Here is a 23,628-nt window from a genome sequence, read left to right on the forward strand (position 1 = left end):
CTGCTCCATTAGGTTTTGAAAATATTTGAATTTTCGTTGAATTGATAATATAGTTATTATGAAAGCCGTTACTAGGTTGATATATAAGCCACATTTGCATCACATTGACTAAAAAACTCATCAATTTAATGAATAATTAGGCATTCAAATATACAAAAGGTGTAAATTGATATGGTTTTTAAAACCATAAGAGGCAATGTGAGAAAATTAAAATTTCTTGACCTAAAAATCACCTCAACTCTTGAGGATATAAAAGGTGGTTAGCCCTTAATTTTATCTGAATTAAAGAAAAATCAAATGACATCAATAAACGAGCTTATTTGAAAGATAAAACAAGTGCATGAGTCATTTCTTAAAAGTTGAAACGCTTGTGTTGACCCATGAAATTTGGCAAGCACAAAACGATGAAATTAAGCCCAAACAGCAAAAGAGAGAGAGGATGGTGAAGCCATGGTTTACCTGGCCTAATACGGCGGTGTTGGAGAGAAACCAAAGTTAATTAGTGACTCTAATTAAGCAAAAGGCACACTAAGTAAGCATATCCAATTAAACCAAAAGGACCACTAAATAAGAATACTTCCATGTCACATCTTGCAACCCTAATCCTACACCAATTTTGAAATGGTGTAGGTAAAACTTACAAAGAAAAGCAATATCTGAAACGAATCCAAATATCTCTTTCAAAACTTTACCTACTGCAAATCACAGGTACCATGTCCTTATTTTGATTCCACCAGCTGCTAAGCACACCACAAGAAAGACTGCCTTTGGAAATAGAGACATTTTGTTGTATAACTGAGATATCTCTTGTAATGTTTATGCTAAAAATAACAAGTAGCATTGAAAAGTAACTCGCGCACCCCATCAAGATTAAAAAGTAATTACATGACGCTGTACATGGTTCTCATTTTTAATAATAGCAATACTAGTTATGTGATCATATATGTGGGTGTTATGTTGGAAATTTTAGCTTCAAGTAGAATTGAATAGCAGAAGTTGAACTGCATAAAAGTGTAGAATATAGATAGACATATATGTGGCGTGTGGAAGCGGAAGGAAGAGGCTGTGACAAGTGACAAGGGGGTGCAGGGTGCAGCTAGCGGTTGGATGTGTGGACGTGAGGCCCTCCGTCCTAAAGATTCGAATTTCAGAGAGAGGGAGAGAGATACATAGTGATGCTTAATCAAATTGGTATAACTGAAAGAGATCAAGTAGGTAAGATGCATGGATGAATATGGTCCAAGAGGGAGGAGTAGTACTACCAGTGATATATATGGTACATACGGGGTCTGAAGACTGGCGGGTGTGTGGGGGCAAACAAAGGAACCTTTCCTGCAGGCTTTCGTTGCCAGAAACCAGAAAGGAATCTATGCGTCGATCGAAGAATGCAGTGAGTACTGCGGAGTGTGGACTGTGTAAAAAGAAAGAGATGAATTATTATGCAGCTAGGAGATGAAAGGTGAACTATTATTAGAGGAAAGGGGACTTTAAAGATATATCGTCCTTTGTGTCTGGGTGGTGAGTTGGTCAAAGACAAAAGGACTGACTGATACTAGTAAAGTACTGCAGGCAATTTGATAAGGACCCCCTTAACTCACTCGAAAATTCTATTATGTTCCAGTGTAACATGCACACCGTTTGAATGAGGCATCAAATAGACGTGCAGGTAAAGATCCAATATTCATATATTCAAACGCTCCAGTGATTTGAATAAGGCATTGGATCATGATGTGCAATTAAAGATCCAACGGTTATGAATTCAACCCACACAGATGACAGTGTATAATACATAAAGGTCGTACCCAGTGCACAAGGCTCCCGCTTTACGCAGGGTCTGGGAGAGGTGAATGTCGGCTAGCCTTACCCCCATTTATGGAGAGGCTGCTCCCAAGTCTCGAACCCGAGACCTACCGCTCATGGGCGAAGGCACTTGCCATCGCACCAAGTGCGACCTCTACAGTGTATAATACATAGACACAGCTTAATTGTCTATTTCTTTACCATCTCTCTACATGTTTTCCTTTGTGATCTAGACGTTTCTCTGCATAAATGGAATCTCTGTCAATCTGTCCCTCTCTTTCCCTATCACCCAGCATTCGTTTGTTTCTTCAATTTTGAATCTTTTCCCAACCCTCAATTACTAATACACATCACTTAAAACTAATTGGACAAATATATTCAATCTATTCTACTTAATATTGTTAACCCTTTTAGCTACTTTCAATGTTGTTAACCCTTTTCATAAATCAATCCATGCAATTGTTAATTTTACGCTTTTATTATTTTAATTTACACTAGGAGAATGAGATGTTTGAATCCAGGATGCCGTGATTTAAAGACGAATATTCTTAACTATTAGAGCAATTATTTTAAGAGAAAATTTGATTGAATTTCAACTTCATTAGCCACTATCAGTGCCTGTTGGAACCCTTGAGACTCCCTCCAAGATCCATCATTTTTCCAGTCCCATAAATCCTTGCATTTCAAGTATATGTTGGACCCCAATTTCCAATATTAGTTTAGGATATCAATATTGGGTTATGTTAGTGTGTGTGACTCTCCAAACTACAACTAGCCATGGACATGACTGAAGAAAAAACCAAAGATAGTCCATTGGGCTTGCCCACCTTTGAGGAGTCCATTTGCTGGTCTTCCTACTTAATTTTCACGAGTCCAAAGAAGGTCCAGTGGGCTTGCCCACCTTGTAGTTTTTTAATTCATATTTTCTATTCAATTTTAAATATTAAAAAAATCATTTAGTTCTACATTCCAGTGATGTTTCTTTTCACTTGTAAGTGAGAAGTCTTAAGTTATGTTTTTCCCTAAAGACAAATTTGAACCACATTATTGCTAGCTCATTATGAGGCTAAGCCCACTCTCTCTCCCGTGTAAATAATATCATTTGTTAAAACAAAAAAAATCAAGAAACCTAATTTACAAGTTTCATATGCCTCACACTCTTTGGGTAGCTGACTATATTAGCATGAGAAGATCTAAAATAAGCATTACTAAATTGTAGAGCAGTAGATTGAAGAATGTTGCAATGTTGTCAGCTCTTCGTATTTTGTTTTCTTTTTCATAGACTTATTTCTCTGTTTTAAGCATCTAAATGTCTAATTATTGTACAATAAAATAAAGGAAAACGATGTCGAAGAATGCAGTCCCACGTCAAAAACTTAAAAGAATAGGTTGTAATTCATATTGAATGGTTTCGCTGTTAATCATGTCGAAACATTTTACGATAAAACCTAAACACATGCCAGAAAATCATCGTAGTAAGTAGTGAATCGCTAAACATCTCTTGAATCTTGACTAAAGAGCCATTTTTAATCATTAGTCATTGTGGTTTTGGTAAAAAGACAGATTTGTTTTTTATTTCTTCTTTGTAATTGGCAAACGATGGAGTGTTGGGTGTGAAAGAAAAGTGACTGTGTCTCTTGACTGGTAGGTGAAAGTCTGTTGAGGATGGATGTTAGGTTAAACACGTGGATGACTTTTGACTTTGATCGAGCGGGTGCAACACCAGCTTTATTTATTACCCGGATTTTCATGGGGACGGAAGATGGATACTATAATTCATTAGTTAGTTGTAATGTTGAGATGAATGCATGTGGTGGAAGAACGTTACCAAAAGAAAAAGGGCTTGATAATTAGTACTTAAGCAAAGCAATGAGGTACCAACCACTTCCCGGTGAACCTCCGCCTCCGCCTCCGCCAGAGTACGGGCAGCCACCACCTCCACCTCAACCTCCACCTCCACCAGAGTACGCGCCACCGCCACCACCACCTCCACCAGAGTACGTGCCACCGCCGCCACCTCCACCGGAGTACGGGCGACCACCACCTCCCCCAGCGTATGCGCCACCGCCGCCACCACCAGACTACCCTCCCCCTCGTCCTCCTCCTGGCCCTCCACCACCTGGCTATCAGGGTTACTTTTATCCTCCGCCGCCGCCAACCCCGACCCCACCACCGCAGCCTTCAGTACAAGACAATGATGGCCCTGGCTGCTGTTCAATCCTTAGAGGCTGGTATGTACACGCTCACCCTCTCCCTACTGCTCTCACTTGCTAGCTTCCAGTTTCTTCCATTAATAGTTTGATCATATCACGTTTTGCAGGAACTGAGTAATCGTGTGTTTTACTCTTTTGCTCTTTTGTATTTCTCTACTTTTTAAGGACAAAATTAATCCAAAATTAATCCAAAATTAATCTAATTTCTTGATGATAATCAGCTCCAAACTTATAATTTATAGTAAAAACTGAAATTATTTTCCAATTGACACTAGGATTAACTATAACAATATAACAAGTTTTCATTTTCTCATTGCTTATGAGTCAATGACAATCAGATTTTATTAATTTTTATTTCTATTTTCATCCAGTTCCTTAGCTTAATCTAAATTATTAGAACTTTGGTGCATATCTAGTGTGACGTCTGCAATTAAGCTTCTACTTTTAAATGCCTAAATTCTAGATTGTAGGACGGTAAATCTACTTTTTGGCTTCCTTAGTTTGCTCTTGTTCCACTGCTTCACCTTCACTGACCCCTTGTGTCTTGTATACATCGTTTTCAGTTTGGCTGCAATTTGTTGCTGCTGGATATTGGACGCGTGCTGCCCTTAGGCCATTTACATACATCTGCTCGACAAGCATTCGTATTAATAACAATTAGTATTGTTGAACTCAATTACTTATTTGAGGAGAGCGGAAACTCCTTACTCCCTACGTACTGCATAATTAATCACAGTGTTAATGCAAACTTAGCTAATCGATGGGCTACTCATTGCAACGACGACACGAAACATACTCAAATTTCACCTCGTGTAATTGAGCAGCCCACACCTTTGCGCCCTCGATCAAAACACGTAGAGCAGAGGGATCATGCTCACTTCTCAGATGGTAAGGCCTGCAACTCTTCCGACCCCAAAAGAAAACCAAGGGCGGCTTTCTTGGCGGCTGGCATGCCTGATTTCTGAAACGCTATTCTTGTTCTTTCAATTCGATGCATTTAGGTTATGTGACACTTTCGTATACAATACAAGAAGCTGGGCCAAGATGGGCTAAACGGCCTTGGGATCTTTGATTGAAATAAATTGGTTGGTTTTGGTGTTCATTTTTCTTTAGAGTGATTTTCTGCTGAGCGCTCATTTGTGTCTGAAATTTGTTTTATTCATCCGATTCTAAGACGTCCTTGTTGTTGTTTACATTAACTAGAGACGGAAAGGAACCACGTACATACATGATACATACAAACAAAGAAACAAATCAAAGCCAAACTACGGAAACAAAATCTGGAAAGGAAGATGACGATCTTAAACATCCAAAACGTGAAATCTTCCTTGTAGTTGTTCTAGCCAGGAACCGGCTGCACTTGCTGCACCGCATTCCCAGCAGTTCTGAAATCTGCTACAGATTCGAAGATGTGATGGGATGCCTTGTCGAAATTAACAAAACCCATAAACCAGAATTCATGGCCATCTGTGGTGGCGATCTGAATGTACTTCTCCGGCGGATTCTCTTTCGTCACCACAGGGTTCACGGTGCTTATATTTCCCAAAGGTATAGACACCTGTTCAACATTAATACAGTTTTACAATCAACTCAAATTACAAAGTTGAATCGCGACAACTGAAACTTTACAACCATAGTAAAACATGGCTCAAATTATAGAGTAAAACCATGATTGGACAGTTAATTTAAAGTTATTTACCTTGTAGTAACTCCAAGCTGCTTGTCCAGACGGAGAAGTAAAAGTCAGAGGACGATCGCTGCAAAAAGCCAGTCTAGCAGTCGACAGATACTGAGTCCCGGCAACCGGCCCCGTCGACGTCGAAAGATAACAGGCAAACGTCTTCTTCAACTTCTCGTTCGGGTCAGTCGCGAAAATCTGCTTAAACAGCGACTCGAATCCGCCTTCGGATAAGGCTTTCGCCGTCAAGTTCACCTTCCCCCACGCCGCTTCCGGAACAGAGTGCCCCGTTTTGAGGTTGTACCAGATGTTCCTGGCCATGGTCTCCGCCTTAGCGCTCCAGGAATTGAACGCTTGGATAACCGGCTCAAAGGGGTTGTTGGTGTGTTTGTCGATCGGAGAGTGCTGGACGTAGGGCTGCTGCTGGGGGATTTGCTGGTGGTCGGCGGCTTTCCATAGGGCGGCTTGCTGGTTGTCTGGGTGGACGTTCGGGGCTGCTGGGGTGCCCATGATGTGGGTCCCCCATTTCTTAGTGTCCTCCGCCTCTGGTGGTGGTGGTTGCTGAGGGGATTGTTCGGAATGGGGGTGAGTGTCCTCCGCCTCTGGTGGTGGTGGTTGCTGACGGGGGTGTTCGGAATGGGGGTGAGTTTGTTCAGGTGTAGCTGCCATGGTAAATTGGACGGAGATTGGAGGTAGAGTTGTAGTGTGGAGATGATGATGAATCGAGGATATTTGTTTGGATTTTGGATTGAAAAGGAGGTTTTTATAGAGGAAGATTGAGGATTTTGGATGATGAGACGTGAAAAGGATGACAGACAGACGCGGGTTTTTGTGATATTTTGAGGCATTCGTTTTTTATTGGGTTATTTTGGTAATTTGCAAGGGCAAAGGATGCTTCGAGTTCCCCGTAACACGATTAGTTCGTCCTACCGACTCACCGTCATAGCATTTGTGATAATCTTAAGACTAATATTTCTATTCGGATATTTTCACTTACGTCATATGCCAAATTGAATTACAAAAAAATCAACATGGATAATTGTTGTATACAGCCGCTTACGATTAAACAACTTTTGAGTTCGAATATCATAATTGAAACGTTTATTACCATTGTCTAAAATTATATTTATAAAAAGTTTATTCAGTTTGAAAATTATTTATTTTTGGGTGTTAAATGGTAATAATTTTAATCAAATAACATATTTATAACTAAACGTTTAATTGTTTTATGAATATGTATGATTAAAAAATCTTTAAACTGAATAATTTTTTCTTTAAATTGTATAATTTTTAAATATAATATTTATAAATAATAATTAAAAAATAAACAATTTTAATTTTAATTTGGAAAAATTACACATAAAGTATACTTTTAATACCTAATTTTGTATTGAGACAACACCTCTTAAACATTTTAAGAAGAGACAAAAGTTGATACATATAAAAGATGACATCTTTGATTTTTTTTTTTTTTTTGAAGTGTAACTTACAAAAATATCCTTTATCATGATAATATTTTCACAATTCTATCATGTTGCTCCTTCTCTCTTTTTTTGCAATTCTGTCACGCGTCGTCGCCTTCGCATCCAAAACCCATCGCCTCCTCCCCCAAACCCTCACTCCTGGCGATGAAGGACTGGCCACCTTCCTCGTATGGTTCCGTCTACATCCCTCCCCACCACCGCCTCTGTTCCGCTATCACCACCCCCAATTATACCTCCTATGCTTCCATCGGCTCCAAACTTTTTTTGACGGCGGCTTTCCCAGAAATTTTTGATGGGGTTATTTGCGCGCGATTGCCAAGTGCTAATCCCGATTTCGAACAAAGGCTTTTGTACGGTAAATGCCTTTTTCTATGGCTATCTGCCACCTTAACATCTTAACCTATCAGGCTATATTAGGCCTGGCATTTTGGACCCAATCCGTTAATCCGATTCGACCTAACCCGTTAATATTTGTATTTGGGTGGATGCTTAACGGGTCAGGTCGCTAACGGGTGAACCTGTTAACAACCCGTTAAATAACGGGTCACTTTGGGTCAACTCGTTAGACTCGTTAGGACCCGTTAGCACCCGTTAGTTGAGGATATTTTAGTAATTTTAGTAAAGTCTTAATAACAAAAAATAAACTTTATGCAAAAAAATAATAATAATAATTGTTAACGGATGTTAACGGGTAAAACTAGTGACCTGTTAGCTTAACGGGTCGGGTTCGAATGATCCGTTAGCTTAACGGGTTGAGTTCGGATGACCCGTTAACTTAACGTGTCGGGTTCAACTCGACCCAAATCCAATAAACCCGATCCATTTACAGGTCTAGGCTATACGCCTTTCTGTGATACAATACATACTTCGGATGATGACATCTGCCATCTTAACATCTGAGGGGATAAACTTGAAAAGATGCATATAGGGAGTGATGCCCGTGTGCAGGGTGGAGGGCAGATGGGCGGAAGAGAGGGACAGAGAATAGATTGCATTAATTGTTATCTATATTTCCGCTTGTCTTCCTAATGTTTCTCATCTCGAAGTATAAATCTCACCAAAAGTATGAAGCAATTTGACTTAAAAAGATGAATTTAGACGCATGATATGGGATTGAATGCATGAATAATTAATGATTATGCATGTTTCTTGAAAAATTGTTTTAGCTCAACTTTGTTGCTGTATTGTTGTATAGGGTTTTAGGGTGATCTGCCCTTTATGGTCGTAGACGGGTTGAACTGATTTTGTAAAAATGGTCGTAAACGGGTTGAACTGATTCTCCAACAATAGTTGAGGGATGATTGAACTGATTCTGCAAAAAATAGTTAAGGACTAATTGAATTGATTATGAAAAAATGGTCAAAGATGGGTGAACTGATTTTGCAAAAATGGGCGAGGACGAGTTGAACTGATTCTGCAAAAATAGGCGAATATTGCTTGAACTGATTATGAAAAAAATGATCGAATACGGATTGAACTGATTCTGCAAAAAATGATCGATGATTGATTGAACTGATTTTGCAAAAATAGTCGATGACTGATTGAACTAATTCTGCATAAATAGTCAAGGATGGGTTGAACTTATGCCACATATTAATTTTTGTTGGATGGTTGGGTTATACTAATAACCCTAAAGCCTTAAGGGGTATGGTTGGTATTTTATAAAACATTATTTTCATGTTTTTGGATTGAGTTTTAATTATATTTATATTTTTATGACTCATTAAAATGTTTAAATTTTAAGGACATTAAAAAACAAGTAAGTCCCTATGAATATCATCTAAAAATAATATCTTTAATTATTTTGCCAAGAAAGTAATGATGAAAACAAAAAATAATTTTTTTTTTCCTGCAATACAACACCTATCATAGAATAAGTGAAAATAATGCATATGGATGAAGACAACGGTTTGTGCCACTGTTTTCCACTTTTTATTTATTTATTGTACGAGTAATTAAGTTGATTAAATTTTTTAAAATTAAATTGCAAGCAACCCCTTCTCCGTTATATATTAGGCAGCTGCCACGTTGCGATCTTTAAAAAAAAAAAGTATTGCGAGGAGGGTGACAGTTGGAGAAGTATGGCTTGGCCAAGTGTCAAACTTTTTTCAACCGACTGATGACATTGACACCTAGGGGAATGAAATGAACCCTTCCAAATTCCAATCCAACTGATATTTCCTGAAGGTTGTATTTTTATTAGTCTCAATCAAACAGGGCAAAAGCACGAAGCTTCTTTGCAGTTTCCTCTACGTACGCCATCAACGTTATTATATGAGTGAGTCGGAGAATTAGGATAATTGGCGCGCTCGGATAAACGTTTGCATTAACTGGATCGACGTAACGTAAGATCCCAACTTAGTTTTTAATTTGATTAATTAGATCCTTATTCCAAATAGAATTTCATCAATTGCTAACTATTTGGAATTCCTGTCTCGTCATCTTCTACAGTTGGATTAAGCAAAAGAATGAGTTACAACGTTGTCCATGTTCAACATGAGCAGCATCATCTTCCACCAGGCAAGTCACCTGCTAATTCTAAATTAATTTCACCCCCCCCCCCCCCGGCCTCACCCCCTTTTATTTGTGTGATTTAATCCATTAATTTGTGTGGTTTTTTTGGTTTAACTGACTGAATTAGTTGGTTTAATTTTAAAATTCTTTGGTGGTGGTTGTGACGATGGAATTTCAGGGTATCCGCAAGAGTATCCTCCGCCGCCTAATGACTTTCCACCTCCACCGCCACGGCCGGGATTCCCAGATCCCTATCCTTCTGCTCCGGGACCTTTTCCGCCACCCCATCATCAGGAACATGGATATCAGGGTTACTTCTATGAGGGCTACCAACCGCCACTTTCGGCTGCCCCGCCGCCTCTCCGCCCGTACCATCGCTACCACGAATACGATGGCTGCTCTTCCCTCCTTAATGGCCTGTGAGTCTTTCCGTCCACTTCTTCGATTTTATGGCGTACAATTTACTTTTTATTAGTTATTTATCAAATTGGTTGTGAATTATTTTGAGAGTTCTTTTTAAATGGCTTTGGATGAAATTGTTTTTCAAATCAATTCTTAGTAAAAGTACAAAATACAAGTGAATCGTGAAAATTTTAAAGAACTTCTAAAAGAAGCACCAGTTATGTAATGTAAAAGGTATTTTGCAAAGGAGCACAAATATGTGATATTGAAAGCACTTCACATGCTTTTAGCATTCACGAATATTTTTTTTTAAAAAGCACTTTCATTATTCTAAAATCACTTTCAAGCAAGTGATGTATCTTTTGTGCTTGAACCGCATAAATTAGTGTATGCTCTTATCTATCCCTTAGTCATTCTCCAATTGATTCTTACTTGTTAAATTTCTTTGGTTCCCCATTTACAAAGTAAACTGGTTTTTCCTCCAATGACTAAACTATTAAGTTTGAAGTGTTTTTCTCTTATTGAATTATCGCAGCCAAATGCCGTATTTTCCTTGGGAATTTGATGCTTTACTTTCAATGATTGAAAGAAAAGTATCGGTTTTGCTTTGTTGATTGATGTCTCCGTCTTGTTGTTTACAAATTGTGCAGTTGCGCTGCACTTTGTTGCTGCTGCCTGTTGGAGAACTGCTGCTTATAGGCCGATTATTTATAAATATAATTGAGCTTGTGAAGCCAAAAAAGCCTGGGGCTTATATGTATGATTGGATTCTGTTTTGCTCCAATTCCATCAATTTGTATGTTAAAACTTTTTGTTGTTAAACGTTCAACTTCAATAATATATCAACAAGTACATACATTTTTCACAGGTCACATATTCTTGTTATCTATTATATGTGTTTATATATGTCTTCTCAATTCATTTTATTCTAGTTACAATTAATAAACGAGCCATTAGATTATTTAAGTTGGAGAAAAACAGAAAGACATGGAAAATTGCAAAACCCCATACCACTCCTACAGTACAAAGGCACATAATAGATTAATACGAGCACCACAAGTTGTGCCGTAATAAAATCAGTTGTTGTTGATATTTTCATAACTCGAGTTTGGAGAAGGAAGAGATAAGAGGGCCCTATAAAAACTATACGTACGCTTGCATATCTCTCTCTCTCTCTCTCTCTCTCTCTCTCTCTCTCTCTGCCCCCTACAATTTGTTGGAAAGCCCTTGTAGTTAATTAGTCTAAATGGCGGAGCTTGTAGCCTTTCTTGCGGGTCTGGAATTTAATGGTAACGGAATGGTAAACAAGTTTGAAGGCATGGGCAGAGAACGCTCGGGTTGTGTCACGTGTGGCTCAATTTTGGAAGAGGAATGGCTCCAAGATGCCAGCGTGACATGTGGATTCTACTTTTCATGACCTAATCCTAATTTTTGTCGTTTTAGAAAAGAAAACAAAACATAGCATAAATCGCCACAAAGATTACAAGAGGATTCACCTCTACATGAGACTAGAAAAGTAGTGGATATGGTTCAATTTGGATTTTGAGGTATCTTTGGGGTTGAAGTAAGAGTCTCTCCCAATGAAAGTTTCTATACCTTTAGGTTCTATATGAGGTTATATATTTATTTATGTAGTAATTTGATTACGAGATGAATTTATTTTTTCTTATGTTTTTTTAAGTTGATTTCTGGATGCGTTATCTTAATGTTTTATGAACTTTTCAACTAAAAAAAAAATTAAAATCAGACAAAATTAGATTTCATCACTTATACACCATTGGATTAGGTTTTGTTGTCTCAATCACGCCGTTAGTTTTTATTTTATTTTATTTTATGAAACTAGACATAATTAGATTTCATTTCATAACAGTCATTGGCCTGAATTATCTATCATTTTTTGCTTTATTTCTCTAATTGGCACATTCTCCAAAATCAAACAAAATAAGAAAGGCAAGCTAAGTCCTAGGTACATAGGACCTTATGAGATCACTGAAATGATTGGTGAAGTTGCTTACAGATTGGAGTTACCTCCGGAGTTATCTAAGGTACATAATGTGTTTCATGTCTCGATGCTTCGACATTATGTTTCAGATCCTTTACATGTGATTCCTCATCAACCTTTGGAGATTAATCCGGATTTGACGTATGATGAGGAACCAGTGACTATCTTGGATTGGAAAGACAAGGTTCTAAGGAATAAGACTGTGAGCTTAGTAAAAGTATTGTGGAGGAACCACTCAGTGGAAGAAGCTACTTGGGAGACAGAAGATCGAATGAGAGAGATGTATCCAAGTTGTTTTATGAGTATTAGTGGAGTAAGTGTTGTATGAATTTCGGGGACGAAATTCTATAAGGAGGGAAGATTGTCACAGCCCGTCCCAAAAATTTATTTATAGTGGATGTGAAATGACGGAATTGCCCTTAAAGGCTTTTAAGGTACGTGTGACATGTTATTCGAATAAATGTATACATCCCTAAGTTTTTGAAAAATTGAGTTGGATTAAAAATTTGGTTTATATTTTGTGTGGCTAGGGACTTAGGAGCACCCACACACTTAAAGTAAACCCCTCTCTCTCTCTCTCTCCTATCCCGTATATCTCTCCCTTCTCTCAGAATTCTCTCTCTCCCTGTCGAACCGTACGGACTCATTCACCCACGATCATCCAAGCACGGATCGAAGGTTTTAAAGGCACCATTGTGCTCGTGAGGACCCTACGAACTCACCCATACCCATTTCATGTAAGAAACCTTTCGATTTCACGTTGAAAACTCAAGGTCCGATTTGACTGTTCATGAACTCTGTAATGGTTGGTTTTTAGGACAATCCAAGCTCACAATGAGCTTTAGGAGGTTCTCACGAAGCTCGGGGACGTTCGTTTGAAGGTTTTGGACGTCGGGATCACAAGGTTTGAAGGTGGCCGGTTTTGGGTGAAATTTCCCTACGTGATTTCGAAGGATTTGGAAGTTTTTAAAGGTATAGCCTTCTTCCTCTCATAATTTGTGAAGTTTTGGTGAAAATTTCATGGAAAATGGTTGAGAATTGAGCGAAAAAAGGGCGATTGCAGGTTTGCCCAGTTTCCGACGCCGGCGAGTTTTTCCGGCGACTGGAGGTAGGGGAGGATGCGTGTGGGGGCGCGTGGACCCGTGCCTATCCCGGCGTGTGGGGGGGTGTGGCAATTCCAAAATTTTTTCTAAAAATACCTCGACGTCCATGATGTCGAGTAGGTCACTGTGGTATATTCATATACCCAAATTGAGCATCGTATGAGAAGTTATTACGTATTGTCGGTTATGTGCTTTAAATAACGTTTTTATAGTTGTTTCGCATATAGGTGATACCTATCCCGAGGACGAGCACATTCAAGGACGTCACGGGGGTTACGACCATTCGACTTACCAGTGAGTGGGCAGTATTTTTTGTATTTACCTATATACTATTGATTTTTCCCAGAAATTGAATTTAAATGAAAGTGTGTTTTAAAATGTCATGCATGCATATTATATGAAATATATGAATTAGTATTTGATGCATATATGTGAATTGGTGTTGTGGACGCACAGGTGAGTATTAGGTGAGTTTTATGTTATTCATATGGTTTATTGATGATGTGAATTGTATTGAAAGCTCAAACCTGCACCCTTGGTGTTAGTGCTTATATTATTCACTTTGCACCACACGCTTATCTTGGATCCAAGTAGGTGCATGTCATAAAGACCATTAGAGGGTTCCGACATATCGTACAGACCATAAGAGGTGGTTCCGACTTGTAGGTGATTTTAGATTATTATACAGCTGTTGATGAGAGAAACACTAGAGCGTATTCTTACACCTTTCTTATCGTATAGACTACTTCAGGTAGTTCTGATTTATGTGCAAAGTAGCGCCGTACAGGTCACTGTGGTGACTCCGGTTGGATTGGATATTGAGTTTTAGAATTAACCGTACAGGACCAACTGCAGGGTCTCCGGTTGATTCCTTATTTCACATGTTATAATGTTGCATTCTTATTCTATTGTTGACGTTTATGGCATGACATACTTTCTGGTTTTTGATAAAAATTGGTGATTTGAGATATATGAAGATCTATATGCATATTATGTTATTTTCTGAGAAAATATACAGGTTTTACAGCGAAGGGTTATAAATGTTATTAAATGAAATGTTTTCAAAAAGCTTTGTTTTACTGACCCACTCAATTTTGTTTTGCGCCCCTCCAGGTTCTAGTTAGCGGTGTGGTGGCTCACGAGGATTCCCACGACGTTCTGACAGACTACATAAATGTAGGACTCACATTCGGGTGTTGTAATTTAGTTATGTTCCTACTTGACTGCACCTAGTACTTATGCTATGAATATGTGTGTTTCACACTTAAACTCTCTCTAGCACGTTACTTGGTTATTATTGCTAGTAATTGGTTTTTATTCCTTCGTATTTCTCTTATTTATTGCTTCCGCGTCGCACTTTTGGTTACGTCACGCCTACGTGATGGCCAGAACGTCTTGATTCTAGGATCGGGGTGTGTCAACTTTTTAATCTAGAAAATTAAGCACAAACATAGTTTTTTCTTAATCAATCAATAACATGAACAAAATGGTTGTTGTTTGTTTATGTTTTCTTAGTCGAACAAACAGTTGAAAAATAAACCTTTAAAATCATAAACAGTTGAAAAATAAATCCTTAAAATCATGTTTTAAATTTAAAAATGGACCCATCCTATGTTAGGATCTTTTTAAAAGTGGGGCATCAGGTGGTGTATTATAGTTGTCCACCATTTATGGGCACAGAGGAGGATAGCTGAGAATTGCATCCTACACGTGGCCACAATCAACCAAATTCACAGCTTACAAAGTATCGAACCTAAGATCTTCCATTACAATTTATATAATTTGAACTTCATTAGTAAGTTAATTAAAGTTTGATTAAATCGCTAAAAGCTTTAAATGTTTTTAGTCTAATGAAATTCAAAAACCAAACATATAGATAAAAATGTAACTCAAAACATCAAGTGTGGCGCACATAACCCTTTTTTAGGGTAACTTAGACAATTAAAACATTTTAGACAATATGAAAGTAAAAATTGCGCAAGTGGCCATTTATCACAGTGATGGAAATGTTTGAGCTCTTGCATAACAATGTGGGTTCAAATCCAGTCAATAATTGATCTAACATCTAATCTAATTAACAAATCTATCGTTTGATCAAAAATAAAAAAATAAAAGTGAAAATTGCAGTTCTTCAACCAGCCTGTGACAGTTCACACAGAAAATTTAATGAAATCAATTTCAGCTTTTCCGTTTATAGAGATGCTTTTTTCCTTTTTCGTATTTATTTTTAATTTTTGTTATAGATAAAATTCAATAAATCTCAAAAGGAAAATATAAAGCAGCAAAAAAAATTAGAAATTCGCAAAATATGCCGAAAAACGTGGCACCCAAGTAACGTTCTATTTAAATTCGGCATTTCAGGATCAAAATTCTCCACACGCGCTCGCCTCCGTGACTCAGTCGATCGGCGATTTTCATACAGCTCACAACCATGGCTCCTCCCAGCCTACTCGGTCCTCCAGAGCTCAGCAACCCCACCAAGACCACATCCGAGCCCGAACCCCCCACCGGCGAACCCTTGGTCGACTTGTTGGTCTCGGATTTCAACAACAAATCGATGGAAGATGAGCCCGAGATGGGCCTGACGGAGAACGAATCCGCCACCTACGTCTCCACCGGCAACCCCTGCCTCGATCTCTTCTTCCACGTCGTTCCGGACACCCCCGCCGATTACCTGAACGAGCAACTCGCACAGGCCTGGGACCAAAACGCTCTGACCACGCTAAAGCTTATCTGCAACCTCCGAGGCGTGCGCGGCACCGGGAAGTCCGACAAGGAGAACTTCCACACGGCGGCGTTTTGGCTCCACAAGCACCACCCCAAAACCCTCGCCTGCAATCTCAAAGCGTTTGTGGAATTCGGGTATTTCAAGGACCTCCCGGAGATTCTATACCGGCTTCTGGAAGGCGAGGACGTGCGGAGGAACCAGAGGGAGGTGTGGAAGACCCAAAAATCGTGCGTTGGAAATAAGATTCGGACTTGGGGACCGTTCAAGAAAATCGGGGGAAAATGGGAGAAGAACCCCGTCAAAAAGGTGCTGACGGAAGAGGAAAAGAAGGCGAAGCAAGAGAAGTTGAGGGAGTTGGCAAAATTGGAGAAGGAAAATGCGAGCAGGCTGAGGAAGGAGAAGAAGGTCGCCATGGCCAAGAAGGCGGTGGCCCGGTACGAGCACGATCCGGATTTCAGATTCCTGCACGAGCGCATTTCGGATATTTTCGCCGAGTTTCTGAAGGCCGATATGGAAAGTTTGAAGTCGAATCAGCGCAACAAGATCACCCTCGCGGCGAAGTGGTGCCCTTCGATCGACTCCTCGTTCGATCAGGTCACTCTGATCTGCGAGAGCATCGCGAGGAAGGTTTTCCCGCGCGAATCGTACAAGGAATACGACGGCGTTGAAGAAGCCCATTACGCGTACAAAGTGAGGGACCGGCTGAGGAAGGAGGTGCTGGTGCCGCTGAGGAAGATTCTGGAGCTGCCGGAGGTGTACATGGGGGCCAACGAGTGGGGTTCAATTCTGTACAACAGGGTGGCGTCGGTGGCGATGAAGAATTACAAGAAGTCCTTCTTGAAGCATGACGAAGAGCGGTTCAAGAAGTACTTGGAGGACGTGAAGACGGGCAAGGCGAAGATTGCTGCCGGAGCCCTGCTGCCCCACGAGATTATTGGGTCTCTAGGGGACGGTGATGTTGGGCAGGTGGCGGATCTTCAGTGGAAGAGAATGGTGGAGGACATGTTGAAGTTGGGGAAGATGAAGAACTGCTTGGTCGTGTGTGACGTGTCCGGGAGCATGGAAGGGACTCCAATGGAGGTGTCGGTGGCGTTGGGGCTGCTGGCATCTGAGCTGAGCGAGGACCCGTGGAAAGGGCTGGTGATCACATTCAGTGAGAATCCTCAGCTGCATTTGGTGGAAGGGGATGATCTGATGAGCAAGTGCCAGTTTATGAGGGAGATGGATTGGGGGATGAACACCGATTTCCAGCAGGTGTTTGATTTGCTGCTGAGCGTTGCGGTGAAGGGGAATTTGAAACCGGAGAATATGATCAAGAGGATTTTCGTGTTTAGTGACATGGAGTTTGATCAGGCTTCGCCCAACAGCTGGGAGACGGATTATGACGTGATACAAAAGAAGTTTAGGGAGAGCGGGTATGGTGACGCGATTCCGCAGCTGGTGTTTTGGAATCTGAGGGACTCGAGGTCTGTACCGGTGCCGGGGAACCAGCCTGGGGTGGCTCTGCTGAGTGGCTTCTCAAAGAATCTGCTGAAGTTGTTCCTGGATAATGACGGGGAAGTTCGACCGGATGTGTTCATGGAATTAGCGATATCGGGAGAAGAGTATGAGAAGCTAGTTGTGGTCGATTGAGTGATGAAGTAACGACGAGTTGAGTTTTGCATGTTAATAAAAGTGAGAGGGAGAATAGAAGTGGTGCAATGCAGGTACCTTGTGTTTTGTTGCAGAGTTTTGTAGAAGGATAAAAAGGTGAATGAAAAATGAAATTGTATGTTTTTAGTAAAGGTGCATATCGGGTTCGGGTTATATGTTGATATCTGCAATTTAGGAGATGTTAGAATCATCCAATAAGCTTGAATTTGTTGGTTTTCTCTGATGAATATTTTGATATGAGTTTTATGGTACGCATCTTACAATCCCTTTGGTAATTGCAGCGTTTTTTTGTTAAGTTCTGGCGTAGCTAGTAGGAACGGAACAAGTGCCTCTAAACGTATTCCCCAAATTATATGCCGTTTACCATGTCATTTAATCACGATGACCAAATACAAGTAGAAACCTGCAATTTGCAATTCATTATCTGACTCTGGAGAAGAATATGAAAAGCCTGTGCATTATTGATTCATGAACTGATAATGGGTTTGAAGAAGTTGAGGTTCCACTGTAAAATCAATTGGCGATATGGAGAGTAGCCTGATTACTAGATTCATTCTCAACACACCCCTTCACGTGTGGTAAATTTTCAAGCCTAATACGTGGACAACACAACTCGGGTGACGCGGTGCGGCCGTTGGGCTTCACACGTGGACAACCTGCTATGGACAACCTGCTTCAATCTAACGGCTCTTCAATTTTCTCCAACAATCGTTGAATTTATCTAAGGGCTCTAAGTGACAGAGTATTCAATACTCTCCGAGATTGTAGATATTTCGCAACGGATGCTTTTGCCTAAAAATGGAAAAGTAAAATAGACACATTTCTTGTTTCTGTTTCTTTGGGCCAAAGCTAGAGGCTTTGTGCCTCAATCCATACCACACATCCTTTCCTTGGCCCTCTCCACGGCGGCATTTTCATATCAGCCCAGAATCTGGTCAGTACACCGATTTTCAAATCAGCCCATAAGCTGAATGCGTGTGATCATTTGATTTAGAGAGTTTTAACAAAACACTTCTGGTATTGTTCACTTTTAACGAAAAATTATATTTGTACCTTTAACTGGTACTATTTAATATACCTTTAAAAAAGAACTTTTCGTTAAAAAAGAATTTTTTTTGAACTTTTCGTTAGTTTTTCTTTTGATTTATCTTGTTTTCATAATAAGTTGACACGATCATTTATAGGTTAGGTTAGTGTTTGTTTGCGAAATACAATAGTTATGTGTTATCTTTGTGAAATATATTTGTAGTTTTTAGCTTGCACTTCATTTTTTTTTTATCTATGCCTTTTGATCAATTTCTCTTGGACACTTGTTACGTAATGCAGTTTACATAAGGTTTTTTGGTGATCGATTAAAATTCAAAAAATAAATTGGCCAACTAAAAAAAGTCAGAGAACCAATCCACTAAAATTAAAATTTAAAAGAGAAATTGACAATTCTTTACAAGTTCGACAAAAATCAGTTAATAACTTAAGACCGCTTCATGAATATGTAGTAGCGGGACAAGGATTGTCTGCCATCCTTTTTCCATGCCCTTCTGTTTTGTGTGGTCACGGTTAAGCCACGTTAACATTTTATATATATATTTTTTATAAAGATAATAAGACAAAATAAATAGTAATATAAAATATTGACGTGACTTAACTGTAATCACATAAACAGAAAACATGAAAAGGCATAAAAAAAAAAAGAGGGCAAACAATCCTTGTCCGTAGTAGTGAGTAGATATTTATATATTCAGATAGATGAAGCACGTTAAAATTGCAATGGTGTTTATAAGAATACGTCTGACAAATACAAGACGCTGCCACTTCCAGTTGTTGGCTCTCTTGCGTCACCCATTGGTTTCATATAAAAAGTAATGAAAGAGGCCCCATTTCGCACTTGACACGTCTATCACCGTGCCATGAGTGCAGGCACGGTTGTTTCAATGTTACAAATTGGTACATTTTTTTTCTTCTTTTGACATAAGTTATAGAAGGAAAAGACTGAATTGAATTGGGATTTCAGTTGTAAGAGTGGATATTTTTAGAGAAGTGATATCCACACATTTTTTTTTTTTTTTCATATTTTTTTAATTTTTGACTGTCGGATCGGATGAATTGAAGAAGATCAAATGATAGAAATTAACAAGAGGTGTGTGGATACACACCCCTATTTTTAAGAGGGAAAAGGCTGAATTGAATTGGGATTTCAGTTGTAAGAGTGAATATTTTTAAGGGAATTTTAACGAAAAGTTTTCGGTTCTGTTTACTTTAACGAAAAATCATATTTTTACACTAAAAATTTAATATTGATATGTGCCATACATTTGAGGTGCATATGAACTTTAATTTGAGTGATTTTTTGTTGCAATGATCTTAAACAATCTTAAAAAAACAATGAAACTAGTTTCGTGTATAACATTTTCACAGTTAAAATACATTATGCACAACAGAACGAGCACATAACTAAGTACATCCATAAAATAAGGGAAATAATAAACATGCACATTTTAATTTCTCACACTATTTGTTAATTCTGTTTGATTTATCCAATCGATAATAATATATTAAGAGGAGTATGTGAGAAATTGCAAGTGGCTTGTTCAAATCCACGTGTGTTAAAATTTATCTAGTAAAATAATGCAAGTATTGTAATTTTTTTATTTCAAAAAATATAAAATAACAAAGGATAATTGATTAGTCAATAAGAATTTTTTTTGTTCAAGTCTGAGGTATCCCACACCCTGATGGTAAGACTAATCTTCAGCAAGGCCCATAAGGCTAAAGATATTTCAGCCCATCCCAGGCCACACTCAAATGACACACGTTCTTCCAAAGCTTTTAATAAGAGAATCACATGTGTTTTTGCCAGATTCGTAGCTTGAACTTAATTGGAAAGTACTTAATTTGTGGATTTGATTTGTGGGGTCAGTTTTGATTCAAGCTTGGGATCATTGGGTTTCTAATCCGAATCAAGACTATATTTGTAGAATTGGCGATTGATTGTAATTTTGAATTGTGATACTTGTTAATTCAAAAGAAAATGATGAGCATAATAACATAGAAGCATACAAAAGCATAAGTATAGAAGAATCTGGTGACCAAAATAGTTATTATTAAGAAAACTCAAAAGAAAATGATGAGCATAATAACATAGAAGAATTTGATGAAGAAATATTTGAACATGAATATCCAATTATAGAATAAGGAAATTGTATAGAAATATTACAGTTACACAAACCAAAGAATTTAGAAGAATTGTTACAATTAGTAGAACAAACTAGAATTATAGGAGAAGACCCACAATTACATTGGAATAAAAATAAAATATTAGCAAAATTAGATATAATTAACCCAAATTTAACTATATATTAAGACAACTGATATGTCTTGTAGTTTAATAGATAAACAAGAGTTTGAGCAGTAAATAAAAGAGTTGTTAAATTTAAAAGTAATTAGACCCTCTAAGTTTAGACATAGATCAGCAGCATTTCTTGTGAGAAAACATTCAAAACTAAAGAGAGGTAAGGCTAGAATAGTTTATAATTATAAGAGATTAAATGATAATACATATGAAGATAGTTATAAGTTACCAAATAAAGATGAGTGTATAAATAAAATTCAAGAGAGTAAATATTTTAGTAAATTTGATTGTAAATCAGGATTTTGGCAAATACGATTAGCAGAAGAATCAATTGAGTGGACAACTTTTACTTGTCTAAAAGGACATTTTGAGTGGCTTGTTATGCTATTTGGACTTAAAAATGCTCATTCGATCTTTCAAAGAAAGATTGATCAAATTTTCAAGAAATATGATAAATTTTGTAGTGTTTATGTAGATGATATTTTAGTACATAGTAAAAATAGAAATGAACATAGGAAGCACTTAAAGATAGTTTTATAAGAATTTATCAATAATGAAATTGTGATTAGTAAAAATAAAATAACATTAGAAAAGCAAGATATTGAATTTTTAGGAATGTATATCAAGTCAGGTACAATACAATTACAAGATCATATAGCTAAAAATGTTTTAGAATTTCCAAATTAGTTAGAAGATAAAAAACAGTTACAAGCATTTTTAGGATTGTTAAATTATGCAAGAAATTGTATCCCTGATTTAGGAAGAAAAATAGCAGTATTACATAGTAAAACTAGCAAAACAGGACAAAAATATTTTAATAGTGAATATATTAAATTAGTTCAAAATATAAAAGAAGAAATTAATAAACTTAAGCCATTAACATTACCATTAGATGATAGTTATAAAATAGTTGAAACAGACGCTTCATCATTAGGATAGGCATGTATACTATTACTATACTAGAAAAAGCATAAGGAGTCTCCAAAGTTTGACGAACAAGTTTGTAGATATTCATCAGGAAAGTTTAGTGATGTACAGTCAAGATTACCATCAATAGATTTAGAAATTTTAGGAATAATTAACTCACTTGAAGCATTCTCTTTATTTTTACATAGTGAAGTATTTACGATTAGAACAAATTGTCAAAATATAGTTTCTCATTATAACAAGATACATGCTAATAAACAGGCAGCCCGAAGATGGGTTAATTTTGTCGATTTAATTACAGGAAATGGTTTTAAACCAATTTTGAACATATAAAAGGTAATGACAATACATTAGCCGATATCTTATCAAGATTAATTTGTTAAACAGTAATGGAATATCGTAGACCATCATCCTTAAATAGCATAAGATCACAAGGCAGAAGAGCACCTTTTAGTAGCATAATGATGCACCATCAACCTCCATCATTCAGTGGATTCCAAAATAGCATAAGCAGACCAGCATCACCACCAGTACCTACTTTCAACTTTAATGGCAATATTGTTGAAGGAATCAGAAATCCAACTCTGAGGTACAAGTCAAGGGTACCAAGGCTTTCTGATAGGCAACAAGTTCTCTTAGATAAAGAATCCTAGGCAATATTGGTATGCACATATGCATAAGGAAAAACCTAGGCATTTAGCCATGATTAATAAAGAATCCTTTAGACTATCATCTATCTCCCTGCATAGGTGGACTCATTCATACAAAGATATTTTAAAATTTAGAGGGATCCAAATGTTTGCCATAGATGAGTTTGAAGATTTTATGTATGATATGATATTAGTAGCAAAAGAGGAAGAAAGGTATATTTACAGCAAGTCAAAAGCTCGTTATCAGCCATACTGGAAGCCTCAAAATTTTAAAGAAGAAATAGCAGAAATGTACTATAAAGTAAAAGAAGATAGAGAGATGTTGAACTAATCGAAGGCGATGAACAGTACTAGAACAATTTGACAGAAGAAGAGATGCATAACATCGACAACATGATGGAAGCATGAAGAGCTGGCAGAAAATTAGCATAAGTTGAATAACATCATGTAAATTAATGTACTTCTAGACAGAAATGTCAACGCCGTTGTGGACCCTGCTATAATAATGACATAATGGCATAAGAGTAAATAAAGAAAAGAGTTTGGCACATTATGAACTTTTTATACACAAAATGTCATTTTGGTTAAGAATGAATAGTGCTAGGCCATTTTCGTTAAAACTTCCTATTTTGTTTCCTATACACTATGATACTATTGTTATGCAACATATGTTTTTTAAATACAACTTTAATTGACACACCCCGACCCGGAATGTCCACTAGGACTCTGAATTGAGTTGTGCTAGCCGACACCTGGAAGGTGACGAAGCCATAAAGTGTGATGATGTGGAAAAATTGTGAATAAATTTAAGCTTAAGAGTGCCTAAATACCAGAGTGCACTGGTGAGCGGGAATGAACCCACTTCACACGTGATATTAGAGCATAAGCAGGTACAGAAGAGTAAATTAATAATCGTACCCTCGAAATAATCTCCAATACTAAGAATCTCCAAGAATCTTCGACGATAGGGAAGCTCATCTAATGAAACATGGAGGGTGAAAACAAGACAATGTGAGTGGCCTTGCTAATATAATTTTAATAGAAACCATATAAAATATTATAACCCCTCGCTACAACACTAGTATAATTTCTAGAAAATATTATAAATATACCACAATACAGCAT

The 23,628-nt window shown here is 37.8% G+C and overlaps 4 protein-coding genes across 4 annotated transcripts; 3 read left to right on the forward strand and 1 right to left on the reverse strand.

Moving 5' to 3' along the window:
* The first annotated feature begins 3,546 nt into the window (after positions 1 to 3,546).
* LOC126607721 (leucine-rich repeat extensin-like protein 3) lies at positions 3,547 to 5,115 on the forward strand. The gene is made up of 2 exons (XM_050275438.1): positions 3,547 to 4,031; positions 4,577 to 5,115. Exons 1-2 carry the CDS (start codon positions 3,670 to 3,672, stop codon positions 4,623 to 4,625), a joined length of 411 nt encoding a protein of 136 aa, XP_050131395.1. The 5' UTR covers positions 3,547 to 3,669; the 3' UTR covers positions 4,626 to 5,115.
* A 34-nt stretch (positions 5,116 to 5,149) lies between these two features.
* Positions 5,150 to 6,512, reverse strand: LOC126607720 (GEM-like protein 5). Its single transcript, XM_050275437.1, has 2 exons — positions 5,713 to 6,512; positions 5,150 to 5,571 (listed from the first exon to the last, which is right to left on the reverse strand). Exons 1-2 carry the CDS (start codon positions 6,358 to 6,360, stop codon positions 5,353 to 5,355), a joined length of 867 nt encoding a protein of 288 aa, XP_050131394.1. The 5' UTR covers positions 6,361 to 6,512; the 3' UTR covers positions 5,150 to 5,352.
* A 2,836-nt stretch (positions 6,513 to 9,348) lies between these two features.
* LOC126606578 (protein CYSTEINE-RICH TRANSMEMBRANE MODULE 13-like) lies at positions 9,349 to 10,961 on the forward strand. Its single transcript, XM_050273977.1, has 4 exons — positions 9,349 to 9,520; positions 9,627 to 9,695; positions 9,868 to 10,108; positions 10,742 to 10,961. Exons 2-4 carry the CDS (start codon positions 9,644 to 9,646, stop codon positions 10,788 to 10,790), a joined length of 342 nt encoding a protein of 113 aa, XP_050129934.1. The 5' UTR covers positions 9,349 to 9,520; positions 9,627 to 9,643; the 3' UTR covers positions 10,791 to 10,961.
* Positions 10,962 to 15,562: 4,601 nt separating this feature from the next.
* Positions 15,563 to 17,852, forward strand: LOC126606328 (uncharacterized). The gene has a single exon (XM_050273698.1). It carries the CDS (start codon positions 15,628 to 15,630, stop codon positions 17,554 to 17,556), a length of 1,929 nt encoding a protein of 642 aa, XP_050129655.1. The 5' UTR covers positions 15,563 to 15,627; the 3' UTR covers positions 17,557 to 17,852.
* The last annotated feature ends 5,776 nt before the right edge of the window (positions 17,853 to 23,628 follow it).

This window comes from Malus sylvestris, chromosome 16, assembly GCF_916048215.2.
Source record: "Malus sylvestris chromosome 16, drMalSylv7.2, whole genome shotgun sequence".
Taxonomy (NCBI): domain Eukaryota; kingdom Viridiplantae; phylum Streptophyta; class Magnoliopsida; order Rosales; family Rosaceae; genus Malus; species Malus sylvestris.

Excerpts from the sequence above, each read along its gene's own strand:
- LOC126607721 (XM_050275438.1), top strand. The coding sequence starts at position 3,670 with ATGAGGTACCAACCACTTCCCGGTGAACCTCCGCCTCCGCCTCCGCCA. Across the intron at positions 4,032-4,576 it reads TGTTCAATCCTTAGAGGCTG|TTTGGCTGCAATTTGTTGCT; the intron begins GTATGTACACGC and ends CATCGTTTTCAG.
- LOC126607720 (XM_050275437.1), bottom strand. The coding sequence starts at position 6,360 with ATGGCAGCTACACCTGAACAAACTCACCCCCATTCCGAACACCCCCGT. Across the intron at positions 5,572-5,712 it reads CAGCTTGGAGTTACTACAAG|GTGTCTATACCTTTGGGAAA; the intron begins GTAAATAACTTT and ends AATGTTGAACAG.
- LOC126606578 (XM_050273977.1), top strand. The coding sequence starts at position 9,644 with ATGAGTTACAACGTTGTCCATGTTCAACATGAGCAGCATCATCTTCCA. Across the intron at positions 9,696-9,867 it reads GCAGCATCATCTTCCACCAG|GGTATCCGCAAGAGTATCCT; the intron begins GCAAGTCACCTG and ends ATGGAATTTCAG. Across the intron at positions 10,109-10,741 it reads TCTTCCCTCCTTAATGGCCT|TTGCGCTGCACTTTGTTGCT; the intron begins GTGAGTCTTTCC and ends CAAATTGTGCAG.
- LOC126606328 (XM_050273698.1), top strand. The coding sequence starts at position 15,628 with ATGGCTCCTCCCAGCCTACTCGGTCCTCCAGAGCTCAGCAACCCCACC.